Consider the following 24,003-nt stretch of genomic DNA (forward strand, 5'->3'; position numbering starts at 1 on the left):
TATGTTGGCTAACTGAACATAATAAAAAATATTGTTAAAGATCATGATCTGAGGGCATCTGGGTGGCTCAGTTGGTTAAGCAACTGCCTTCAGCTAAGGTCATGATCCCGGGGTCCTGGGATCGAGCCCCACATTGGGCTCCCTGCTCAGCGGGGAGTCTGCCTCTCCCTCTCCACCTGTCTGCCACTCCTTCTGCCTGTGCTGTGTGTGTGTCAAATAAATAAAATAAAATCTTCAAAAAAAACCAAAAGATCATGACCTGAGATCAGAATCTAATGTCTGTTCTATCCAAAAAAATAAATAAATTTTTTAAAACATAGGCTAACACAAATACAATAAAGAATTGCTACTGGAGAAAACAGGAATAAGAAGTTACTGTTTAAAGTGTTTCACATGAGAGACTATGGACTATGAGAAACAAACTGAAGACTTCAGAGGGGAGGGGGTGGGGGAAGGGGATAGACTGGTGATGGGTAGTAAGGAGGGCACGTATTGCATGGTGCACTGGGTGTTATACGCAACTAATGAAGCATCAAACTTTACATCGGAATCTGGGGATGTACTGTATGGTGATTAACATAATATAATAAAATAAAATAAAAATAAATAAAAATAAAAAAATAAAGCGTTTCAGCTTGGGATGATGAAGAGTTGTGGAGACAGAGTGTTGATGGTACAACAATGTGAACATACCTAATGTCACTGAATTGTACACTTAAAGATGGTTAAAATGGTTAAAATTTTATGTTTTATTTTACCACAGTAAAAAACAACAATAATAATAATAATAAAAGAACTAAGCAACTGGGAATGTGGGGGAGCACATGGGTCCACAGGCACACACATACAAATCCTTTAAGTAAAATTCTAGGGGTGCCTGGGTGGCTCAGTCAGTTAAGCATATGCCTTCTGCTCAAGTCATGATCCCAGGGTCCTGGGATCGAGACCCGCATTGGGCTCCATGCTCAGCAGGGAGTCTGCCTCTCCCTCTCCATCTGCCTCTCCCCCAGCTCATGCTCTCTTTCGCATGCTCTCTCGCAAAAATAAATAAATAAAACCTTTAAAAATAAAAAGCAAAATTCTATACCTATTATTAATTTTTCATCACTTTATTTTGAAAATTTTCAAACCTACCAAAAACTTGAAAGAATTATTGAATGAATATCTACATCCCTTCTCCCTTCTCCATCCCTACAATTCACTTATTGTTAAGTTTACATCACATTTTCTTGCTCGCTCTCTATACACACACACTTTTTTATACTGAACCATTTAAGTGCAAATACCATGACACTTTACCCTTAAGCATAAGGATGCTGTCGTATATAACTAAGTAACATTATCACACTTAGAAAAATAACATCAGGGGCACCTGGGTGGCTCAGTTGGTCAGGCGTCTGCCTTAGGCTCAGGTCACGATCCCGGTGTCCCAGGATTGAGCCGCACATCACATCGGGCTCCCTGCTCAGCAGGGAGTCTGCTTCTCCCTCTGCCCCTCACCCTGATTTTGTGCTCTCTCTCACTCTCTCAAATAAATAAAATCTTCAAAAAAATAACATCAATTTATATCATCTAATATAAAGGCAATAATTAAATTTTTAAATTATCATCAAAATAATTTTTATAACCTTTTTCAAATTTAGGTGGAAACTGAAAGTTCACATGTTGGCCTTGATTTACTAAGTCAGTTACTCTCTTGATTTCTGCCCACTGCTTAACTTAAGCTTCCAGACAACAAAGGCACAACGGAGTTTGCAAAACTTGGAAAATCATGCAACTTTAAATGCAGTATCAATCACTACGATCATAATCCATATTAGAAACATAAATATGATGGGATTTTAATTTACTCCCTCTTTCACAAACAAATGAAGAAACACTTGGGTAATAAATTACCCACAGAAAAGGACAGTGGAAACAGGTCAGGTCACAAAAAACTTAGGTTTTAATAAAATATTTCAAATATAACTGTGCCTACTAAAGGTCTCTATATTCTGAACTGAGCCTCAGAGGCAAGATCAGTATTTCCCCTTTTGTCGAAGATACATGAAGGAATCATGCTAAGTTATGCAACCTGCTTAAATTGCTCAGGTGCTTTATAGAATCTGAAAGACAAGCTTGTAGTCCTGCTGCAAGGAAATCTATAAATTAAGCATTCACAAAATGATGTACTATTATTTATTTATTAACATGAAAATGTCCTTGACATATTAAGTATATGTGCATGGGGGGAAGCCCTCCTCTTCCTCTTTAATGAATAACTGCTGCTCAACAGCCCTTTAAATATTCAGGATTCCAAGATTCTTTCCTTAGCCCTACATCTGTACAACATTACAGGCTCCACTAGACCATTTCATATACTTTTGTCGTATTATACATATACCATGACAACTCCAAAAACCTGAGTCATCCCACACTTCTCTCTCTCACATTCAGTCTCTATGTGACCTAAGTCAATTCTCCCCTTCAACAACCGCACTTGGTATCAACTATAGCAGTATCCTCCAAATAGATGCAAATCTAAGCTGAGTATCACAGAATAATAGACAACTAATCTGATCATATTATATTCTTGGTTAATATCTTTCAACAGGAACAATGAGTGGTTGGGCTGAGGCTGTGATTCATGAGTACTAGTAATGAATGTCCTGTGCATGTATGTTCATCAAGCTGTCTACTTATAAAATGTGCCCTTGTTTGTATGTCTAGTATACGTCAAAGTTGTTTTAAAAAGTGGTGGTATGCCTCTGTGAATATACTAAAAACAAATTGTATACTGTAAACAGGCAAACTGTATGGTTTATGAATTGTATCTCAATACAGCTGCAATTCAAAAAAACTAAAAATAGAAATAACTTTTTTTTTTTTAAAGATTTTTTTATTTATTTATTTGACAGAGATAGAGACAGCCAGCGAGAGAGGGAACACAGGCAGGGGGAGTGGGAGAGGAAGAAGCAGGCTCATAGCGGAGGAGCCTGACGTGGGGCTCGATCCCACCACGCGGGGATCACGCCCTGAGCCGAAGGCAGACGCTTAACCGCTGTGCCACTCAGGTGCCCCAGAAATAACTTTTTAAATAAAAAAATAAAGGAAGCTTTCTATAGCTCTCCAGCCTATAGAGTCTATTGTACTTCTCAGACACTTCCAAAAATGTTTTCCTATTCCTAATGGCAAAAAAAGAGTTTATTTGCCCTCCAGGAGTTTGGCCGTAAAGTTTTCAAAATCTGCCCCCTAAGAAACCAACGTTTCTCTGAACATTTTGTTAGCCAAAATGCTCAGGCAAATTTCACATTTAATTTTTCAATATACCTGTGATTATTTAAGAATGTTCTCCCCCAATGTTCAAGTAAAATGGGTACACCAAAGAGGTGTACAATGTTTACTCTACAGCCTTATGTACCCATGGGTCCACTGCCAAGTACTCCAGTTTGAGAAACAAAAGCTTTCAAGTGTCTCCAACACTTGGTGTCTGTTTTGGCCCAGCTTCATTTCCTGTTGTTACTTTCCCTATTCCCTCCTACAGTCCAGCTATACCATGTTAACTGTATTCTGTCCACCATGTGCCAAACATTCTGCAGAGGCTTCTAAAGATTCTTCCCTGCTTATACTATAAATCTTCACATCTACCTGCTCCTCAGTTACAACATGCTTGGCTGACTGAAACTCTTCATCTTTGTGAAGTCGTCTCTGGGGTAACTGCCATCCTCCAAGAAGCTAAAGAAATCTTCCTTTGTGCCACACTATACAATACCTCTGTTACAGAAGACATTCTTCATAGTGCTATAATTTCATTTAATATTAATGTCAATAATTCTTACAAAACTACTGACGCCAAACCTGGCTACGTATCAGAATCATATCAGAGGTACTTTATAAAATATATGGATACCTAGGTCTCACCACCACCAATTATGCTGTAACTGGCTTGGGTTGGAGTCTTGTCATATGTGTATTTCAAAATCCCCAAAATAATCCACATGTGTAGCCAGGCTAAAAACCACCATACAAGATAATGATTCCTTATTCATTTTTGTATTCTCAATGTTTATCATGATGCTGGAAATATGCAAGCACTCAATGCAGAAGGATTCAGACTTTTAACGTAATGAAAATTTTATCTGACTACATACAAGCTTTGCATATAATAAATCTATGCAAATTAATTGCATCTTCTATCCTTCCTTGGGAAAGCGTTATTTCGTCCTGCAGTTACAGGCAATCCTATGTCATCTACATAGCCTTTAAATATATTTTATTTATTGTCATATTTATCTTTTTAATCTAAGTGTGTATGACTACTAAAGGTTAAAAATATTCTTCGTGTCATCTCTCAAGTTTCTGGGTTCTCTTCCCACTCTAAATTCTTTATTTCACTCTCATGTAAGAGAACAGTTGTTACCAGTGTGCTGATATTCACTTAATATAGCTGGTCCAGACATATTTAAATTTCATTACTATAATTAGTTTATAAAACCAGTATTGTTCCTAAGGCACCTGGGTGGCTCAGATGGTTAAGCGTCTGACTCTTGATTTTGACTCAGGTCATGATCGCAGGGTCCTGAGATCAAGCCTCATGTTGGGCTCCACAAGGAGCATGAACCCTGCTTGGGATTCTCTCTCTCTCCAGAGCACGGGAGGCGGGAGGGTCAGAGTGAGAAGCAGACTCCCCACTAAGCAGGGAGCCCGACTGGGGACTCGATCCTGGGACTCCGAGATCATGACCTGAGCCGAAGGCAGGTGCTTAACTGACTGAGCCACCCAGGCGCTCCCTCCCTCTCTTAAAAAAAAAAAAAAGTATGTTCCTCACATTCAGAATTAAAATGTCTTACCTTTCCTTCTATTTCTGCCTTTGGCTTCTTTGTGTTCTTTAGGCTTCATCTTTTTTTCTTCTCCAGATTCTCCATCACTCACAGTGAGTTTGTGCCTCAAAAGCCTATGTCTGTATCTTGGCTTCTTAGATTCTTCAGAATCTGAATCTGATTCAGAATTGACTTGATTTTTTGCTTCTAAATGGAGAAAATGAATCAGTAAAGCCTTCAGACTTTTTTCCTTTAAAATGTTTTATAACACTATTTTGTTTGTTGAAAATTATCAAGATTTATGAAAAAGATCACAGCTTGCACTTACTTTGATATCACTGGTAATACCAGGCAATCTTATACATTAGACTTGATCTATTATTATTAAATATTGATTAAATATCACCAAAAGACACTTGTAGATTTTTTTAGAAGGGAAAAAATATATTGCTTGAAAAATCATCTGTTTATTGGCAATAACTGATAAAACGTGCACAATTATTACCAGATACTCAAAAGGAGTAAAGGTAGTAGTAAAGTTTTAAATATTTTAATAAACTCCAAATGCATATATTATGAAATGTCATGGTCAGATAGTCCTCAAAGACTGAACTGGTCAAACAATCAAGTTATGACACCCTATACTTCTCTTTGGAGCTCACCCTCATCTCCTGGATTTTCTTCATTGTGTTTTCCAGTTCTTTTTTTCCCTTCTTCTGGTTCATCATCTGAAGACCCATCCTCATCAGAGGAAAGATTGGCTTTAATTTCTTCTAAAAGCATCTTCTTGGCAATTCTTGAGTAAAAAGACAGTAAAAAAAACTATATATTTGGTGGTGAAGTGTAACAAATTTTAAAAAAAAATCTCACTATCAAAATAGAAATAAATGTATAAAAAGATTTTATACTGTCAATAAAAAACTACCAAAACCATGTTTTAACCTAAGCTACCAACCAAAACTTTTGAAAATGCTTTTAGCACTGATTTCTTCCAATTCTAAATACTTCTGCAATTTATTTAAAAACCTGAGGGACATTTCTACTATTTTGACCAACTGCAATTTCATGCTGCATAATCTTCCAATCCTGTATTTGCTCTGCTGCCATCATCCAACAACTACAGTATCAGATAGGCCCACATAATAAATCAACTTATTCAGACAAATGACATTCCAAGACAAAACTCCACATGAGAAGACTATTCAAAGCAAAACATACTCTTAGAAAATCTATGTGTAATAAACCACTTTCTTATCAAACAGTGCCTCAAACTGGTGAATAATATTTTTGGCACTTAAGTTTCAATATAATTCATAAATTCTGTTAATGAAATGAAAGCATATACCATATACTAAGTATTGAGGCAATCAGAAATCCCTAATAATATTCAAACTAGGGCAGATAAGAGAAGGGACATGAGTGCTATTAATTACACACATGGTAAAAGAACACAAAATACCATAAATGAATCTCCACTTTCCAAAAAAGTAGACAGTGCAGTAGCCTTACTCATACCAAAATTTCTCAAGATGTTCCTCAAAGACCAATTGGTTAATAGAAAAATCAACTGCTAAAAGCATGAGAAATACTTCTTTAACATCATCTTATGTTAAAATAAAATATAAACCTAATAAATGTCCATGTTTACGCTAAAGGAAAACATCTGAAAATGTAAGATAAAAGCAATCATGCAGCTTTTGTAAGGTGAGGTGTTTTGCACCTGGAGTGTCTTTGTGATATAAATTTATAAATAACAGTAACAAAGGAATACCTTATAGAAAGGTTCAAAAGGAAGGCAGCATGATTCTCGGTTTTCCATGAACTAACTCTTATGGGATAAACATCTGCTCTGCAATCAAGATTAACTCTCTAGCTCAGTCAAAAACTTACAGCTGGAATTATGGAACTTCTGTTATTTTTGGATTTCAAACCCCTCTTTAGATTTCTTAACATACACTCACATTTCAGTCAAGATTCACTCAATGGCAGGAGATGTTAATGCCTTGGTAATTTTATTTGAAAGGCAGACTGTTCATTACTAGTTTTATTCAAAGATATATAGCAAAGGCACCAAAACAGGTAACCACTTCATAAATACTTATTATCTGCCTTTTGGTGCTTCCTTCTCTAAACAGATTAGAAATATTTAGACAACAAAGAGAGTTACCAAGTGCTAAAGGAAACCACAGATGAGTTTGCTTTCTTGAGAGTTTTTGATCTGATTTGTGTTTCAATAAAGTAAAGACTGGATCACTCCAATTTAAATCCTACTGTAGTTGAGCTATTAAGTGTTGTTATTACACGTCTAGATCAGTGGTTTGCTGACTTGGACTGTACACAGTTAACTTTTTAAAATGGAGAATATAGGATTGTCAACTTTTCATTTTGCCAAGAATAAAAATTTAAAGCCAAAATTGTTTATTTTCATCATTTTATGAAATAAAGACTATTTCAACAAACCCTCCACAAATTAAGAAACAGTTTCAGAATGAAGGGTGGTTCTTTAAATTTAGTAAAGCATCTATCTAGAAAAACTCTCTAAAATCATCTTTAATACACACTACATTTGTCATTTCCCATGGACAAGGAAAAACTTTCTTGAACCAACTTGGGTAAAACCACTGCTTTTGGAATGTAAAGTGTTGAATAATAGATTGCAAATAGAAAAACAGTTCATTTGCAGTTACAAGATCTTATATCACCATTTGGGTAGTACAGTAATAACCAATAAAAATACAAGTACTAATTTAGTTACACTAAAGGTTACTTCAATCACCTGATTTCAGTTTGTATTTACAAGTTCAAAAAAAGTCTAAAATTCTATATTATCTGTAAAGACATGGTTAATTTTTAGAAACCATAAAATTTTTCTTCTTTCAAACTCTAGACTCGTAAGAATATGTCTACTAAATGGAAGGTCAAAATATGTAAATCTACCTAATTCATACTCAAGTTTTAGACTGTCATGAAAAAAACTGAGAAATATGATACACATGAGATAATAAGATACAATTTTATATCAACTGTGAAATTACATAATAAGTCATGGAAAATTAAATGAGATTCATACACTGAAAAATTACATGATTTAATAATCAACAACCTTCATTAAGAACATAATATACAGAACAATCACAATCACTTTAGAAGCAGGAAAAAAAATTACAAAATTCAGAGAATGGTCATCTTTCTCCAAACTGAAAAGTTACATACAGAGTAATGGAGATTCCCTTAGCTTTACCTCCCTAAGATGGTTTAGATTTACCCTCTAACACCTTTTGACCAATGGAAAACCTGATGTATAGCCATGTAATATTAAGCCCTAAAAAGAATAAAGTTAAATAATTTTGAATGACTGATGGCTCAAGTCCACTAGGTCAAAGACACACTGTATCATAAACCTAGCCTATCACATAACCTACAACTCAAAGTTAGAACTTAATTTGAAGGACCTAAGGGCTGAGGCTGACCTTCAACCTGAGTAGTCAGCAAACATGTTGAGGTGAGATGTGTCCCATCTACAAAGCCTGCTGTGAGATGCTTTAAGGGAAACTCCACTACCTTAACTCTTGAGTCACGGGCCACAGAGACTTCAAGGACATCATCACTTGAGAACCAGCTGAGGCTGGCAAAGCATCATTTTGGAGGCCTCGGCTGGACCCGTGCTGGTATGCATGTGATGGATGTATAGTCATGATCCCTAGTTGATTTCTGTTTGCTCTGAAGTTTCCTTTCTTGAGGCTTTCCAGGACGTTTCTGAGAAAATCATCCAGGCAACAAGGTACTGCCCCCCTGGAATCTCAATGCTCAATATTACATCTTGGGGCAGGTGTAGCATCCAAAGCAGTCACGACTCTATCAGAAGCATTAGAGGCACAGGCTGTGCCACTCTGTGGCAGAAAACCTGGGCAGAGCTGGAAGTAATGGAGCCACTCCTCCATTTTCCTGAAAGGGAGGGAAGGGAGAGGGGGAGAAAGCAAAACAATATGGGAGGAAGGGTAAAAACCCACAAAAAACAATGATCGGAACTGGTGCATGAGAGAATAATAGAACCCCAAAACCCAAACAAGCTAAGCCTTCTAAATCACATAATACCAAGGCAATGTCTTATTACCCCTTACACCTTTATCTACTAAAAGGAAGCAAAAATAAGGAATCAGCCCAACAATGGAAAGACAAACACACAAGCAGGAGAGAGGGAGAGGGAGAGGGAGAAGGAGAGAGAGAGAGAGAGAGAGAGAGAGAGAGATCGCACGCCAAGAAAGCCTTTAGTTATTCTGATCCTATCTAGAAAGGAAATTCATAATGTTCCTTGTATAAGTACTCAAACAGGGGGAAAAAAGTAAACTACCTCTTGCTGGTACATAAATCAGTAATTCAAAACATTAAATTTCTAAAATAGGAGCAATCAAGAGAAGGATCTGTTGCACCGTGGAGGTTTTAGAAAAACAGCCATTACAAAAGCAACACAAAATTTTAGAGCTAGAAAAAGGGACCTTAGAGTCCCAATTCTGTCATTTTACAGATGAGGAAACATGCTTAGAAAGGGAAAATGATATGGCCAAAGAAACAAAGTTAGTGGCAAAGCCAGAAGTAGCACCTAAGATCCTGAATCCCAATATTCTCTAATATGCCAGTGCTATATTCTCTACTCATTCACTACTACTACGCTTATGAGTACTTGGTGAATCTACTATAGTCACATTCTTAAAGATAACTGTATTTTATTGATTTCCAAATATGTATTTAGAAATGACAGAATTGAAGCTTCTTTTTTTAAAAATTAAAAAAAAAATTTCTAAACATCTTTAGGCCAGTATGCTCCATCTCTAAAATGCACTTGACAGGCCATCTCAGATACATCCCTATAATTTACTGTTTTATCTTTTAAGAGATTCTGAAAACAGGCCTGAAGAAAATTGCTAAATAAAATATGCAATTTTAGAAGGCCAAAACCTACTATGGTGCATTTATGCACAAAGATGACAAATTTTTTTAAAAAACTGTTTACATTTTGTGTACAATACCACAATAGAATTAAATACAGAATTTTTTTTTTCTAAACAGAGAATTCTGAATAAGATTATAGGTTTAAATGTATACCCTTTAGAGATACAAAACAAGTATCTAAGTATATGCTATGCTAAAATATCATACCATATTCAAAATGTTGATATGTAAAACAATTCAAATGACTACAGCCAAAGAATGTTAAAAACTTCTTGTGAAAACAAGGTGATGAACCCATACTCTTCTAATAAAGTATGAGGCATTAGCAAATGTTATATACTTCAGGGTTCAAAATAAAAACAAATATTTCAAACCAGGTGATGGACATTAAGGAGGGCATGTGATGCAATGAGCATTGGGTGTTAAGACTGAAGAATCACAAGCCTGTACCTCTGAAACCAATAATACATTATATGTTAACTAACTGAATTTAAATTAAAAAATGTTTTTTTAAAAAGCCTAAAATATTTCATAGAATTACTACGGAATTCCTCATCTTCAAAATCTGTATTAGTATTTTTGTAACATCTTAGTTCAAAATTAGTATTCTTGATATGAACCCTTATATAAAACATGACTAAGGCATAATGATCTGTACCCAAAAATGGTGGTGTTTATGAGATAATGATGATGTAACTAAATAATCAAAAAGCTAAAAAATGATTTGAAACACTTGTTAGTCATATGTCCTACAATGTTTGCAGTTAATGAAAAACAGCACTGTTTTCTTTTTAGTGAGGGTACCAGGAAAATTAGTATCAAATAACTTTCTTAAAAATCTTAGAAGTAGAAATGGAAAAGCTATATGAAATTAAGAGTCCACAGTTTATTAACAATTTATACATAGGCTACAATGTTTGACTCAAATTACAAAATGTGCATTCCCTGATTTTATGCAAAATCTAAAGCAGTTTTAGAGGAAATCTTAACAAGAAAAATTTTATTAACATTGACATAAATTTAGAAAATTTGATATTAAAGAACTAGTTTATTATTTTCTTATACTTGAAAGGTAAAAACAGGATTGACTCATCTCATTTTTATTTATAAACTTCAAAGCTAAAGACAAAGGAGACATATATTAAGTCAGAAAAATGAATCACTTTGCTAACACTAGAAAATGCAAACTCCCTTTGTGGGGGTGGGGGGGGCTATTTCCCATTCTCTGAAAGTCCCAATATCACCAAAGAACAGAGAACAGGAAAGGAAGACTTAGATATAATGTTTAAACCTTAAGCAGAGAGATCACCACTACTGACCATATTTATTTCCTTGCTGAAAATTCTAGAATAAGAAAGAGATCTTATGGCAACTGCAACCAGTTTAGTTATCGACAAATGGATCCTATATACAGACTAGACACCTATATATATTTAAATGACTTACAATACTTACCTGCACTATAAAAACAAAGTAAATTGAAAGGAGTTACCTTAAAATTGCCAGGCATTTAAAACCCTTACTCAAACATAAAAACAAGTAAAATGCTTCATTAATGCTAGCTTTGTTTTTCATAACAATGAAGAACCAAAGCAATTTTGGTAACCAAACAGGACCACCATAAAAAAAAACCAAAACATTTCACAGAGAAAAAAATATTCCAGATTTAGCAAATTCTTATAAAGAATAAAGACATGTATAGAAGATGAACATTCTGAAAAATGCTCAAAATGGAAACCAAATGAAAAGTCTTTTGTTGAAGGGACTTGAGATATACTCAATCCATTAAACATTGCTGAAATCAGGTAAACAATCATTAAATATCTTCATTAGCATGAATAACATCCAGGAACAATTAATTAATTCTGAAAATATGCTGAATTAATAGTACAGAACCTTCATCAACAGAATACCCTCACCAAGCTAGTAGGGAAAAAACATTTCTATATTTTCCAGTTGAAAAGTATTCCCAAATAACAAAATAATTGGAAATTTTTAAGGCTACAGGGGACTCCCACTATAATTAAGTAGAACTTCTATTAACAATGGGCAATTCCTCTAAGCAATCCCCACATCAAATTTTGCTTCTATGTAATAAGTATTTAGCCCCACTGAGAAAGAAATTATGAGAAAAACTACAGAGTATTAGACTCAAGCATTCTTCAAATATAAGGTAAATATTCGTATGTGTGTGCCAGGGGAGGATATCCACATAAAAATCTCAGCCTTTAGTCAAAATTGGAATAAAAAAAGAATGCTCAGGAAAAATTTACAAATCTAGAACATACTGAAAATAATTCTTTTTTGGAGAGAATGGACTCCTCACTGATTTAGTATGCAACCTCTAAAGATAAGCCCGGTTTAATGATCCTCAACACTACCACTGTTAAACTTGAACAAACTAACATCTCATCACTTAGGCTAATTCACAATGTAGATATTCAAATATAGGACATTAGAAAGTGTTTGGTCAAAACATCCCTTTTACAGAATCATAATGTATTTTCAATGCCAACTAATTGTAAAAATGCAACTATAATAAAAAATTATATAAATAAATGTTTTTTCAATGAAAGAACCAATTTAAAACACAATAAATATTTGAAAGGCAACATTAATATAATGGCAAATTCAAATAATGGACTTTAAAATTACATATGTAATTTAAATAACCTGACAAACTATTTCATATTATTCTCCCTTTCAAAAAGTACATAAAGTCTAAGCTATAAAATTCTAAGTTAATTCCCAATTATACAAAATTCAAACTATGAAGTTAGTCTATTTACATTTTTTTTCTAAAAAGGTCAACCAAAAAAAAGTTCAACTGTCAACCTATAATATTTTTCACTGTTTATTAAATAAATGCAATTAAACAGAAATTAATTTATAAGTTAGACCACTCTATCTCACAATAGCATACACTGACTTTCAAATATGAATGATGCTACATAACAGTATGCTAAAATAACAAATTTATATATTCAAACCTACTAAAATATTCAGGACATGGCTAAGTCTTTTAAATGACCTCAAAAACTATCAGAGCTTTAAAAATAGAATAGATAGAAACAGTAGTGAAATCCACTGTAAAACCTTCCCATAAATATATATGTCTATATATCATATATAAATATATCTGTTTAGGGAATTATAAAGTATTTACTTCCTCAATATCAGAAATATCAAAACTTCTTTGGCTACAAACTTATGCCTCCATATCTTGATTTTAACAAATTCTTTCAACTTTCATGAAAAGATGCATTATAATTAAAATTAAATGCTTGAACAAGAAAAAAGTTTCATAGAAATTTATTGCATCCAAATACTTAAAGCATCGGCATTAATACACTATTTACCTCTCCATAAATGTCAACACTGAAAATGCATTAACAACATTGCTAAAAAGTCAAAGCATATGAAATGTATACACAATTTATACACAATTACACAATTGTGTACAAATTTACACACAATTACAATATGCTGTGTACTAAAATACATCCTACTCAAAAATGTGAAATTGGTAAAAATAATTCTAAGACTTAATTATGACCCGCAAATAAATTTTTAAAAGTTGCTTAGTGCATATTCAAATATGCTCAAATACATCATCTATGCTAAAATAGTTGCAGAAGGTATTTATATGCCCATCATGGATATTAGATACCTCTTTGGTATGTTGAAAATGAAACAAGTTATTAATGATATATTTTATAAAGGCACACTGAAATAAGTATAAAGAAAAACATGTTCAAGATAAAATTCAATTCTTCTCAAAAGTACTGAACAAGGTTATATTTTTTAATCACAAATACAAGATGGAATTAAATATACCTTCCAATAAAATACTTGCCAGTTACAGAGAGATATAATCAAACAACTTAAAAAATGAAAATGATATTCATATTTTGACAAGTTCTAACACAGATATAAAATTATCATACCTCAATGATACTCTCATGTGGTGGCTAAATATGAGATTAAGGTTCATCACTTATATAGCTAAATCAGAATATAGCATGTTTTAAACATTACTAGCCTTTTAATAACATTTGAGTCATCATGGTTTACAGGAAAAGAAATTAGTAGTCTAAGTAAGTAAAGAGGAATTAAAGCACTTTAAAAGAAATTTTTAAAATGCTTTCATAATCTTGCTATGATCATGTACTATAAAAATTGCTGATGAATAAAATGTATGCCTTTATCAATCCATTCTGGATCCCACCCCATCTCATAAAATAATTGGATACATATATTTTTTAATAAAGAAAAATAAGTAGGTAAGCAGCATCTGAATCATTGTGCCCATGAATAATCTCTACTTAAAAGTACAAAATAAAATTGTTCATTTACCTTAATTAAAAACATTCTCCTATTAGAAGAATGCTGATCTTAGAAACAGAGAACCCTATAAGCATCAACAAGACACAGAAAACAGAGCTAGAATAACAGGCCCACAGCATTTACTAACTCAAAGTTAATTTCCTACAAAATTATGAGACAAAAATTACATGCATATTTTCATGTTTTCTTAATCTTATAACTTACGATTAGGAATAAATAGATGGTTAATATAGTATTCTTTAGTAAAACCATCAAGTCTATCATTGATAATCAGTGTTAGAATTAATCAGGGAAAATTTCATCCAACCCTTTCATTTTAGAAATCAGAAAATTTTGGCAGAGTAGTTAAGTCACTTGCGCACAATCACACATTAAAGAAGTTAGAACTAGAAATCAGATTCTTATCCCCATTATTCTAAAATTCTACCTACTACACCACACGATCTTGTTGAAGATTATGAGTGTGGGATATACTATACTTCAGGAAGGATTTAAAAGATAGGTTAAAAAAAATAGGGTTATATTCTTTAATACATTTTCATTATTCTTCATTCTTCACCCATACGATATGAGTGTATCTCTGTACTTTTTTCTTCTCCCAGCCATCCCTTAAGTCAAGTGAATCTGTAAAGGCTACACTGTTTACTTCTAATCTACTGTTTAAGTCTTATTAAAGGTAATATATCATACTATCTATTTTATTTGAAAAATGGTTAAAATCCAAATCAGTCTGGACACTTTGTAAATTGATACTTATTTTGAAAATAATTTCTTAATCTTACATATCAATCTCCTTTTCTTCACTTTGAATGGGTCTTAATAAATCGGACCACCATATTAGATGGCAATTAAAACAACAATCAAATATTGAGGAGAGAGATGTCTGTTGTCACCAATTTATTGAGATATGATTTACTTTCATCAATAAAATAATCTGCCGAAATTAAAATATTCTCAAAAAATTATCACAGTTTACATGGGAACGTAAAATTGACAGTGCTGTATTTATAACACACCCTATGCTAGGTGTGTTAATACTTATATTTACTTTCTCTTAAGGTTTCTGAGTTTTAGCCCATTTTCTGGCCTTTCTTTCAAACTTGCAGGAAGACTGTGAGCGAGTCTTTCTAAGGCAGGCACTCCTGGTTTTTACAACCGGCTTGCGGTTCCGTTGCTGCTGTTTGTGCCCACGCCTAGGGTGTGTTATAATCTTTTTAAAGTCCTTACAGATGGAATCATACCTATTCTCAGGATCATTGTCGTCGTCATCATCATCCACTGTGACAGGTACTGATTTAGATAAGGCTTCATCTCCTTGAGGGGAAAAAAGTGTACTTAAAATTAGTTTTAAATTATCTATATAAGTAAAATCATGTAAAATAAAACTGAAAGCCACGAACATCAAAACAACTAGTGGATTCTAAACTGTACTCTGGATCCAAAACATGAGTAATAAAAATTTATAGGGAAAGCACAATGGGGAACTTATGAAGTGCCAGCAGGAAAACAATAGTTGGATTTTATATATTTCAAAGTTCCTTCCTAGAATACAACAGTTTTAAAGCTAATCCTTCCCAGTAACAAGTATTTATCAATTTGGCATCACCGTACCATAACTTTCTTGCTGAAATAAGCTTTGCAGTGATCCATTTTAAGTTTAAAGTTAACAGATGTCTAATTTATCCTGTTAAATTGAAGAATAGCAGAATTGCTATTAATATTTTGGTAACAGCAAGTAAAACATACTTAAATCTGTATAGCAGTCATGATCAGAATTACCAAGAGATATATTCAAGCATAGTAAAACTGATTTCCTTATAAAAAGCTACATTTCTATCTTTTGATTTAAAATCTAAAGAGGTTAAGATTCGTGCATTTCACTGTATGTAAATTTTACCTCAAAAACAAACTTATATATTGACCTCTAATTAATACTCTATAGGCTGAATTAATTAGGGAGTAGTATCCTGATGTTTACCATTTATTTTGAAATGCATCAAGGATTTCAAGGGCATTACACTGAGTGAAAAAAGCCAATCTCTAAAGGTTACACATTTCATGATTCCACCCCAAAATAATAAAATTAGAGATGAAAATGAAATTAACACTTGCCAGGGGTTAAGAATGGGGATAAGCAAGGGAATGTGTATAAGGGTAGCACAAGGGGACCCTGTGGTTATGGAACAGTTCGGTATCTTGGTTGTAGTAGTGCTTATACAAAGCTACACATGTGATACCAATTGCATTGAACTATACTTACATATACATACACACACAAACAAATCAGTGCATGAGAAACTGGAGAAACTGCAATAAATCTTCAGTTTCCTGGTTTTGATATTGTATTATAGTTATACAGGATGTCACCATTGGGGGAAACTGAATGAAGGGTATTGTTCAAGACCTCCCTGTATGGCTTTCTTTTCTTTCCTTTCTTTTTTTTTTTTTTTTTGCAATGTCCTGTGAATTTATAATTAATTCAAAATGAACAGATAAAAAGGCAAAAAAATTAGGTACATTGATGGATAAATAGAAGGATATATAAAGAGACATGTGATAAAGTAAACACAGTACAATGTTAATGACAGAACCTTTTCTGTATATTTAAAACTGCTTTGAGGGCACCTGGGGAGCTCAGTCAGTTAAGTGTCTGACTCTTGATTTCGGCTCAGGTCATGATCTCAGGGTCATGAGATCAAGACCCGCATCACGCTCTGTGCTGAGCATGGAACCTCCTTGAGATCCTCTCTTTCTCTCCCTCCCTCCCCAAGCTCAAGCTCTCTCTTGTTCTCTAAAATAAATAAATCTTAAAAAAATAAAATTGCTTTATAATAAAATATAGGGAGAAAATATTGAAGGAAAAAAATCCATAAAGAACACTGACAACTATAGGTTCAGGATAGAAATATGCTAAATACAGAACAGCAAAAATAAAATCTTAGAATATCCTACCAAACTCACAATAAATACCTCAAGCAGACCAACCTTCAAATGAAATCTTACTAGTAATATTACCATCACTCCTCTACTACACTTTTCAAAACCTGACATATCCTTCAAAGTTGAGTTCAAATGTTACCTGTTCTTATAAGTCTTCTCCTAGTGTTTAGATTAAATGGCCCACTTGCTATTTATCACGCAGCCCCATTTTAGTTTTATATGTTTCTTCTGGTACTTTTTTAAATAATGACTCATCTATGTCTATCTTGTTCACTGGACTGCAATCTCCTGGACCATGTTCTTCATTTTGGTTGCTCATGCCATTCTCAAGTCCCAACTATTGTACCTCTTAACAGGATACCCAACTTACGGCTGAATAAACTGGAATCATCTAAATAAATGGGAGAAGGGGAGGCATTTTAAAAGTTCAAAAATATTGTTCCCTTAATTAAGTTGGACATATTAGGAAAATATACTATGATCATATATACACACAAACAAATTATTAAGGAATGCCACTTATCGGGATGCCTGGGTGGCTCAGTCAAGCCTTCAGCTCAGGTCATGATCCCGGGGTCCTGGGATGGAGTCCCGCATTGGGCTCCTTGCTCAGCAGGGAGCCTGCTTCTCCCCCTGCCTGCCACCCTCCCCTCCCGCTTGTGCACTCTCTGACAAATAAATAAAATCTTTAAAAAAAAAAGGAATGCCACTTATCATTGGCTCATACCCAAACTTATCTTGAAACACAGTACTTTTTATAGTGCTTGTTTTCAACACCCTTCATAATCTTTTTTGCTTAGGCAATTTTACAAAGGCCAATTTTTAGATGTGTTAATAATTCCCAAGCAAAATTATCTTTTTTTTCATCTTAAGTAATCAGTTCCAAGAACTATCCAGGGTAAAGAAAATCCAAACAACAAAGCTTATCCCACCAAATAGCTGAAAGACTGGCATCTGCAGAAGAGCTCAATTCTCAAGGCTTCTGTGGATACATACGTGAAAAAAGGATCACTTTCTAATCAGCACAAGGATCCTTCAGAACAAAGTTACATGGAACACAATGATCAAAATGGAACACAGTGATCAGGTAAGGAATTATTGGGAAATGCACCCTACAAATATTTGCCACACATTGCCATCTCTTCTTAAGATCTAATGAATACATATTACTTATTACACTATGTATTAATAGTTCCAAACATGAGAGGTATATCATAGAAATCTCTCAAATGTGTCGAATCAAGTTAGATTTTGGGAAATGAAAATTAGCAATTGAAATCAAACATGTTGACTTCACTAGGGAAGCTGTTTAATCATGGAAACCAGTTTTCCAAAGTCTAAGATTATTTCATTAGCTTACAATTTGCCAATGAGAATACTCCACGTAACTACTCACAATTTATTATTCTTTTACTCTAATCCTTAATAAGAGTTTTCCCAATTAACCTGACAACAAAACATTGATATGATGTCAGAGTAAGTTCAGATTTTACTTTGAATACAAATAATCTCTTATACTACCAAATAGTTGAGCCTTGAACAACATGACTTTGAACTGCTCAGGTCCACTTATACATTTTTTTTTAAAGTACACCAGTATAACTATTTTCTCTCATGATTTTCTTCTTATTTCCTTTTCTCTAGCTTACTTTACTGTAAGAATATAGTATATAATATATAAAATATACAAAATATGTGTTAATCAACTATTTATGTTATTGGTAAGACTTCCAGTCAACAGTAGGCTATTAGGAGTTAAGTATTTGAGGAGTCAAAAGCCATGGGACTTTTGAGAAGTCAAAAAGTCATGCGTTTTTGACTGAACGGGGGCGAGCATCCCTAACCCCTGCATTATTCAAGGGTCTGCTGAAATTTTGGAATCAAAGCTCTCAAAACTAAGTTTTACAAGTTGTTGCCAAAGTTCATTTGGCAGCAAAACCTGATCTAAACTGTTTATTCCTTTAAGTATGAATGTTCACACATTTTACTGCAGAAATACTAATTTGTTTAATTATGGGTGTGTTGCCTCACATGCAATTGGGGCTATTAAATAATATATGCTAACTAATCAATACTATCTAAACGTCAAAAAGCTGAAAATTCTGAAACACACTGGGCCCAACAATTTGGGGGACAGTAGTTAAAAGTCCACATAGGCATCTGATACAGCAACTCATTAAACTGAATATGCCATGAAAATCACACTTGGTTTTCAAAACAACTCATCAGATAACACCCCATACAAGGAATGTAAAGTTTTATTAAAAAGCAATATTCAGGGATGCCTGGGTGACTCAGTGTCTGCCTTCAGCTCAGGTTATGAAGCCCTGTGTCAGGCTCCCTATTCAGCAGGGAGTCTGCTTCTCCCTCTCCCTTAGCCCCTTCCCCCCAATTCTCTCTCTCTCTCAAAATCTTTTAAAGAAATAAAAAATAAAAATAAATAAAAAATTTAAAAAGCAATATTCAAGTTAATTGCACAAAACCCAATTGAGATAAATGGAAACTCCTAACCTAAGGAATGAAAGGAAAAATTCAAACATTCTGCCTGTGCTGGGGACACATTTATACCTAAAATCTCCTTTATAAAAATTTAAAAATAAAGTTCAGGTGGACTTCTGGTGAAGATGGCAAAGCAGGAGGATCCCAGGCTCATCTCATCCTATGGTTGTATCTACGTAACAGCCACAACAGTGCAAATAAAAAAGAAAATGATCTAAGGACTGACAAAACAGACTCTCCACAGCTAAATGTAGAGACAAGGCCACAATAAAGAGGGTAGAAAGGGCAAAGATGCCGTGGGAGCCAAAGTGACCTGTGGATCTGTCAGAGGAAAGGAAGGATACCACTGGCACATACAGGGAAGAAGAGCAGACCCGCAGCTATGCACCCCAGGCATGGAAGACCCAAGACAAATCTCAGTAACGTTTGGCTTTGAAAGCCAGAAGGACCTAACTTCCCAAGAACTTAAAACTGATGGGGCTTCCCACATTAAATTTTAAAAATCAGCAGGCTCAACACTGGAAGAACCAGGGGGCAACAGGAAATTGAGTCCCCATCCTCAAGACACAGCACAACAAACAACTCCAACAGCATACAAACAGCAGTTTGAAAACGGCCTGGGGTATACGAGAAGGTGGTTTCTTTACTAACCTCAGAGCATGTGCTGGAAGGGCAGGGATCATTGGGAGAATTCTGCAAGACCAAAAAGCTGGCAGGAGTCATTTCCCTCCCCATTTCTGTAGGAACCAGCACAGCACCAACACTCTCCACATACCTTGCTAAAAGCATGCCTCACCCACTATGTCTTCTGTAGACTCACCCCCTCCACACCAGCCTGGACTCTGAACAGTTTTCTCAGGTGGCTGCAAGACACCTTCCACAGGGAAGTGGCATCGACCTTGCTGGCACCACACATACCCTGCCCCTACATTCTACAGACAGCCCCCACCAACATACCCTTGGCAGGGGACCATCCAAAGAAGTGACACAAACCTGGCAGTGTGCTTACAGCCCCAAGAGTGACCAGCACCACTACAAAATGACTCCTGCCCTGGAGCAGAGGGAAAGATAAGCACACACATGAGTCCAACTGTGGCCCAGCAGCAGGCTGAGGGCAGACATCTGGTCTGATGGCAGGCTCAGGCTACCAACAAAAACTTCTCAGGAGACAATATGGGGAGAACACCCTGCAGTTCCGAGCTACTGGATTTCTGATAAATGGCTGGTGTGACTCAACTCAAGCCAAAGGCAAACACCAGACTGGCCCATAACAACACAGGGACCAAACCCTGCCCACGAGAGGCAAACAGAGCCATTGCAGATAACTGGAATGAAGGCAAACGAGGCTCAGCCATAAAATTAGGGTACAACAACACACAGGAGACATTCCGGAAGTGTCAGGTTCTGGTGAACAGGGGACTGCACTGTAGGGCACTACAGGACCTGTTCTTCATAAGACCACTACTTATAAGAGCACGTGGATAACACATAGAAAAAGACACAGAGAATTGGTCAAAATGAGGAGAAAAAGGAATATATTCCAAATGAAAGAACATGACAAAATCACAGCAAAAGAGCTAAACAAAACAGAGATAAGTAATATGTCTAAGGGAGAATTTAAAGTAATGGTCATAAAGATATTCACTGGAATTGAGAAAAGAGTAGAGAACCTCACTGAGATACCCAACAAAGAGGTAAAAAACATAAACAAGAACCAATCAAAGATGAAGAACTCAATAACTAAAATTGAATATACACTAGAGGGAATAAATAGTAGAGCAGAGGAAGTAGAAGAATGGACCAGTGACCTACAAGACAGAGTAATGGAAAGCAATCAAGGTGAACAGAAGGGAGAAAGAAAATAATAAAAAATGAAAACAGACTTAGGGAACTCAGTAACACAATCAAGCATGGTAAAAGGCACATTATAAGGACCCCAGAAAGACATGAGAAAGAAAAAGGGGCAGAAAATTTACTTGAAGAAATAACAGCTGAAAACTTCCCAAATCTGGGGAGGGAAACATACATGCAAATTCAGGAGGCATGAAGAGCCCCCAATAACATCAACCCAAGAAGATCCACACCAAGACACATAGTAATAAAAATAGGAAAATGTAGTGATAAAGAAGAATTTTAAAAGGAACAGAAGAAAAGAAAACAGGTACATGTAAAGAAAACTCCATAAAGATATGAGCAGATTTTTCAGAAGAAATTTTGCAGGCCAGAAGAGACTGGCATGATATATTCAAAGCGCTGAAGGAAAACAAAACTGCAACCAAGAATACTCTCTCCAAAAAGACGATTAATCATTCAGAATAGAAAGATAAAGAGTTTCAGACAAATAAAGTTAAAGGAATTCATCATAACTAAACCAACTGTACAAGAAATATTAAAGGGGATTCTCTGAGTGGAAAGGTAACACCATAAATAGGAGTAAGAAAAGTAGGGAGCACTAAAGCAGTAAAATTAAGTATATCAATAAATATCAGTTAAGGGATTCACAAAATAAAAGGAAATAAAGTAGGATATCATATAGCTAAAACATGGGGCGGAGGGGTAAAAATCTAGTGCTTTTAGAATGGATTCGAACTTAAGTAACCATTAACTTAATATAGACCGTTACATGCGGAAGATGTTTTATATAAGACAATCACAAATCAAAAACAACTGATATGCAAGAAAATAAAGAGAAAGGAATCCAAGCATATCTAACAAAGCCAGCAAACAATGAGAGAAGAGAGCAAGAAAAGAAAGGAACAGAAAAAAAAACTACAAAACCATAAAACAAGTAACAAAATGGCAATACATGCCTACCAATAATTACTTTGAATGTAAATGGACTAAATGCTCCAATCAAAAACCACAGAGTGACTGAATAGATAAGAAAGCAAGACCCATCTATATGATAACAACAAGAAACTCACTTCTGACATAAAGACATAAAGTGAAGGGATGGAAAAACATTTACCATGCAAATAGATGTAAAAAGAAAGCCAGGTAGCAGCGATACATGTAATGGAAAAACAGACGTTAAAACAAAGATTGTAACAAGAAACAAAGAAGGATACATAAAATCATAAACAGTACAACCAAAAAGAAGGTATAACAACCATAAATGTTTATGAACCCAACACTGGAACACCCAAAAACATAAAAGAGCTAATAACAAAGAAAGTAATCAATAGTAAGATAATAATTGCAGAGAACTTTAACTCCCTGCTTACATCATTCAAACAGAAACCAACATGAAAACAGTAGCTTTGAAGGACATATTGGACCAGATGGATCTAACATATATATTCAAAACATTCCATCCTAAAAGAGAACATAATTCTTTGTATGTGCACATGGAACATTCTCCAGACTAGATCACATGTTAGGCCACAAAACAAATTTTAACAAATTCAAAAAGATCAAAGTCATCCCATGCATCTTTTCCAACCACAATGCTATGAAGTCAACCACAAGAAAAAATGTGGAAGAACACAAATACATGGAGGTTAAATACACACTACTAAACAATGAATGTGTCAACCAAGATATCAAAGAGGAATTCAAAAAAAATGCAAGGAGACAAATGAAAATGAAACCACAATGCTCCAAAATCTTTGGCATGCAGCAAAAGCTATTCTATCAGGGAAGTTTATAACATAACAGGCCTACCTTAAGAAGAAAAAACTCAAATAAACAACATAACATTACACCTAAAGAAGCTATAAAAGGAAGAACAAATGAAACCCAAAACTTCTGGGAGGAAGAAATAATAAAGTTCAGAGCATAAATAAACAAAACACAAATTAAAAAAAATGGATCAATGAAACCAGAGGTGGTTCTTTGAAAAAAATCAACAAGACTGATAAACTTTTATCCAGACACATCAAAAAAATGAGGATTCAAATAAACAAAATCAAAAATGAAAGAGGAGAGATTACAATGGACACCACAGAAATAAAAAGGATTGTAAGAGAATATTATGAAAAATTATATGCTAACAAATTGAACAAAATAGAAAAATGGATAAATTTCTAGAAACCTATAACCTCCCAAAACTTCATCGTAAAGAAATTGAACATTTGAACAGATCAACTGCCAACAGTGAAATTGAAACAGTAATCAAAAAACTCCCAACAAACAAAAGTCCAGAACCACATGGCTTCACAGGTGAATTCTACTAAATATTTTAAGAAGAATCTTCTCAAATTATTCAAAAAAATGGAAGATGAAGGAAAGCTTCCAAATTCACTCTACAAGGCCAGCATTACCCTGATTTAAAAAAAAAAAGAAACAGATAAAGACATCCCTAGAAAAGAGAACCGGGGCCAGTATCTCTGAAGAACACAGATGCAAAAAATCCTCCACAAAATACTAGCAAACAGAATCCAACAATACATTAAAAAAATCATTCACATGATCAGGTAGGATTTATTCCTGGGCTGCAAGGGTGGTTCAATATTTGCAAATCAACCAA

General features: G+C 34.6%; 1 protein-coding gene across 8 annotated transcripts in view; it reads right to left on the reverse strand.

Annotated features, from left to right (window-relative positions):
* The window catches only part of ATRX (ATRX chromatin remodeler), a 310,799-nt gene that overhangs the window by 188,391 nt on the left and 98,405 nt on the right, over window positions 1-24,003 (reverse strand). For all 8 annotated transcript variants that reach the window (XM_034649523.1, XM_019809464.2, XM_019809463.2 and 5 more), the window contains 3 exons: window positions 15,338-15,410; window positions 5,462-5,595; window positions 4,830-5,006 (listed from right to left, as the gene is read on the reverse strand). In XM_034649523.1, coding sequence (XP_034505414.1) covers window positions 4,830-5,006; window positions 5,462-5,595; window positions 15,338-15,410 — 384 coding nt within the window. The remainder of the gene's footprint in view (window positions 1-4,829; window positions 5,007-5,461; window positions 5,596-15,337; window positions 15,411-24,003) is intronic.

Source organism: Ailuropoda melanoleuca, chromosome X, assembly GCF_002007445.2.
Source record: "Ailuropoda melanoleuca isolate Jingjing chromosome X, ASM200744v2, whole genome shotgun sequence".
Classification (NCBI taxonomy): domain Eukaryota; kingdom Metazoa; phylum Chordata; class Mammalia; order Carnivora; family Ursidae; genus Ailuropoda; species Ailuropoda melanoleuca.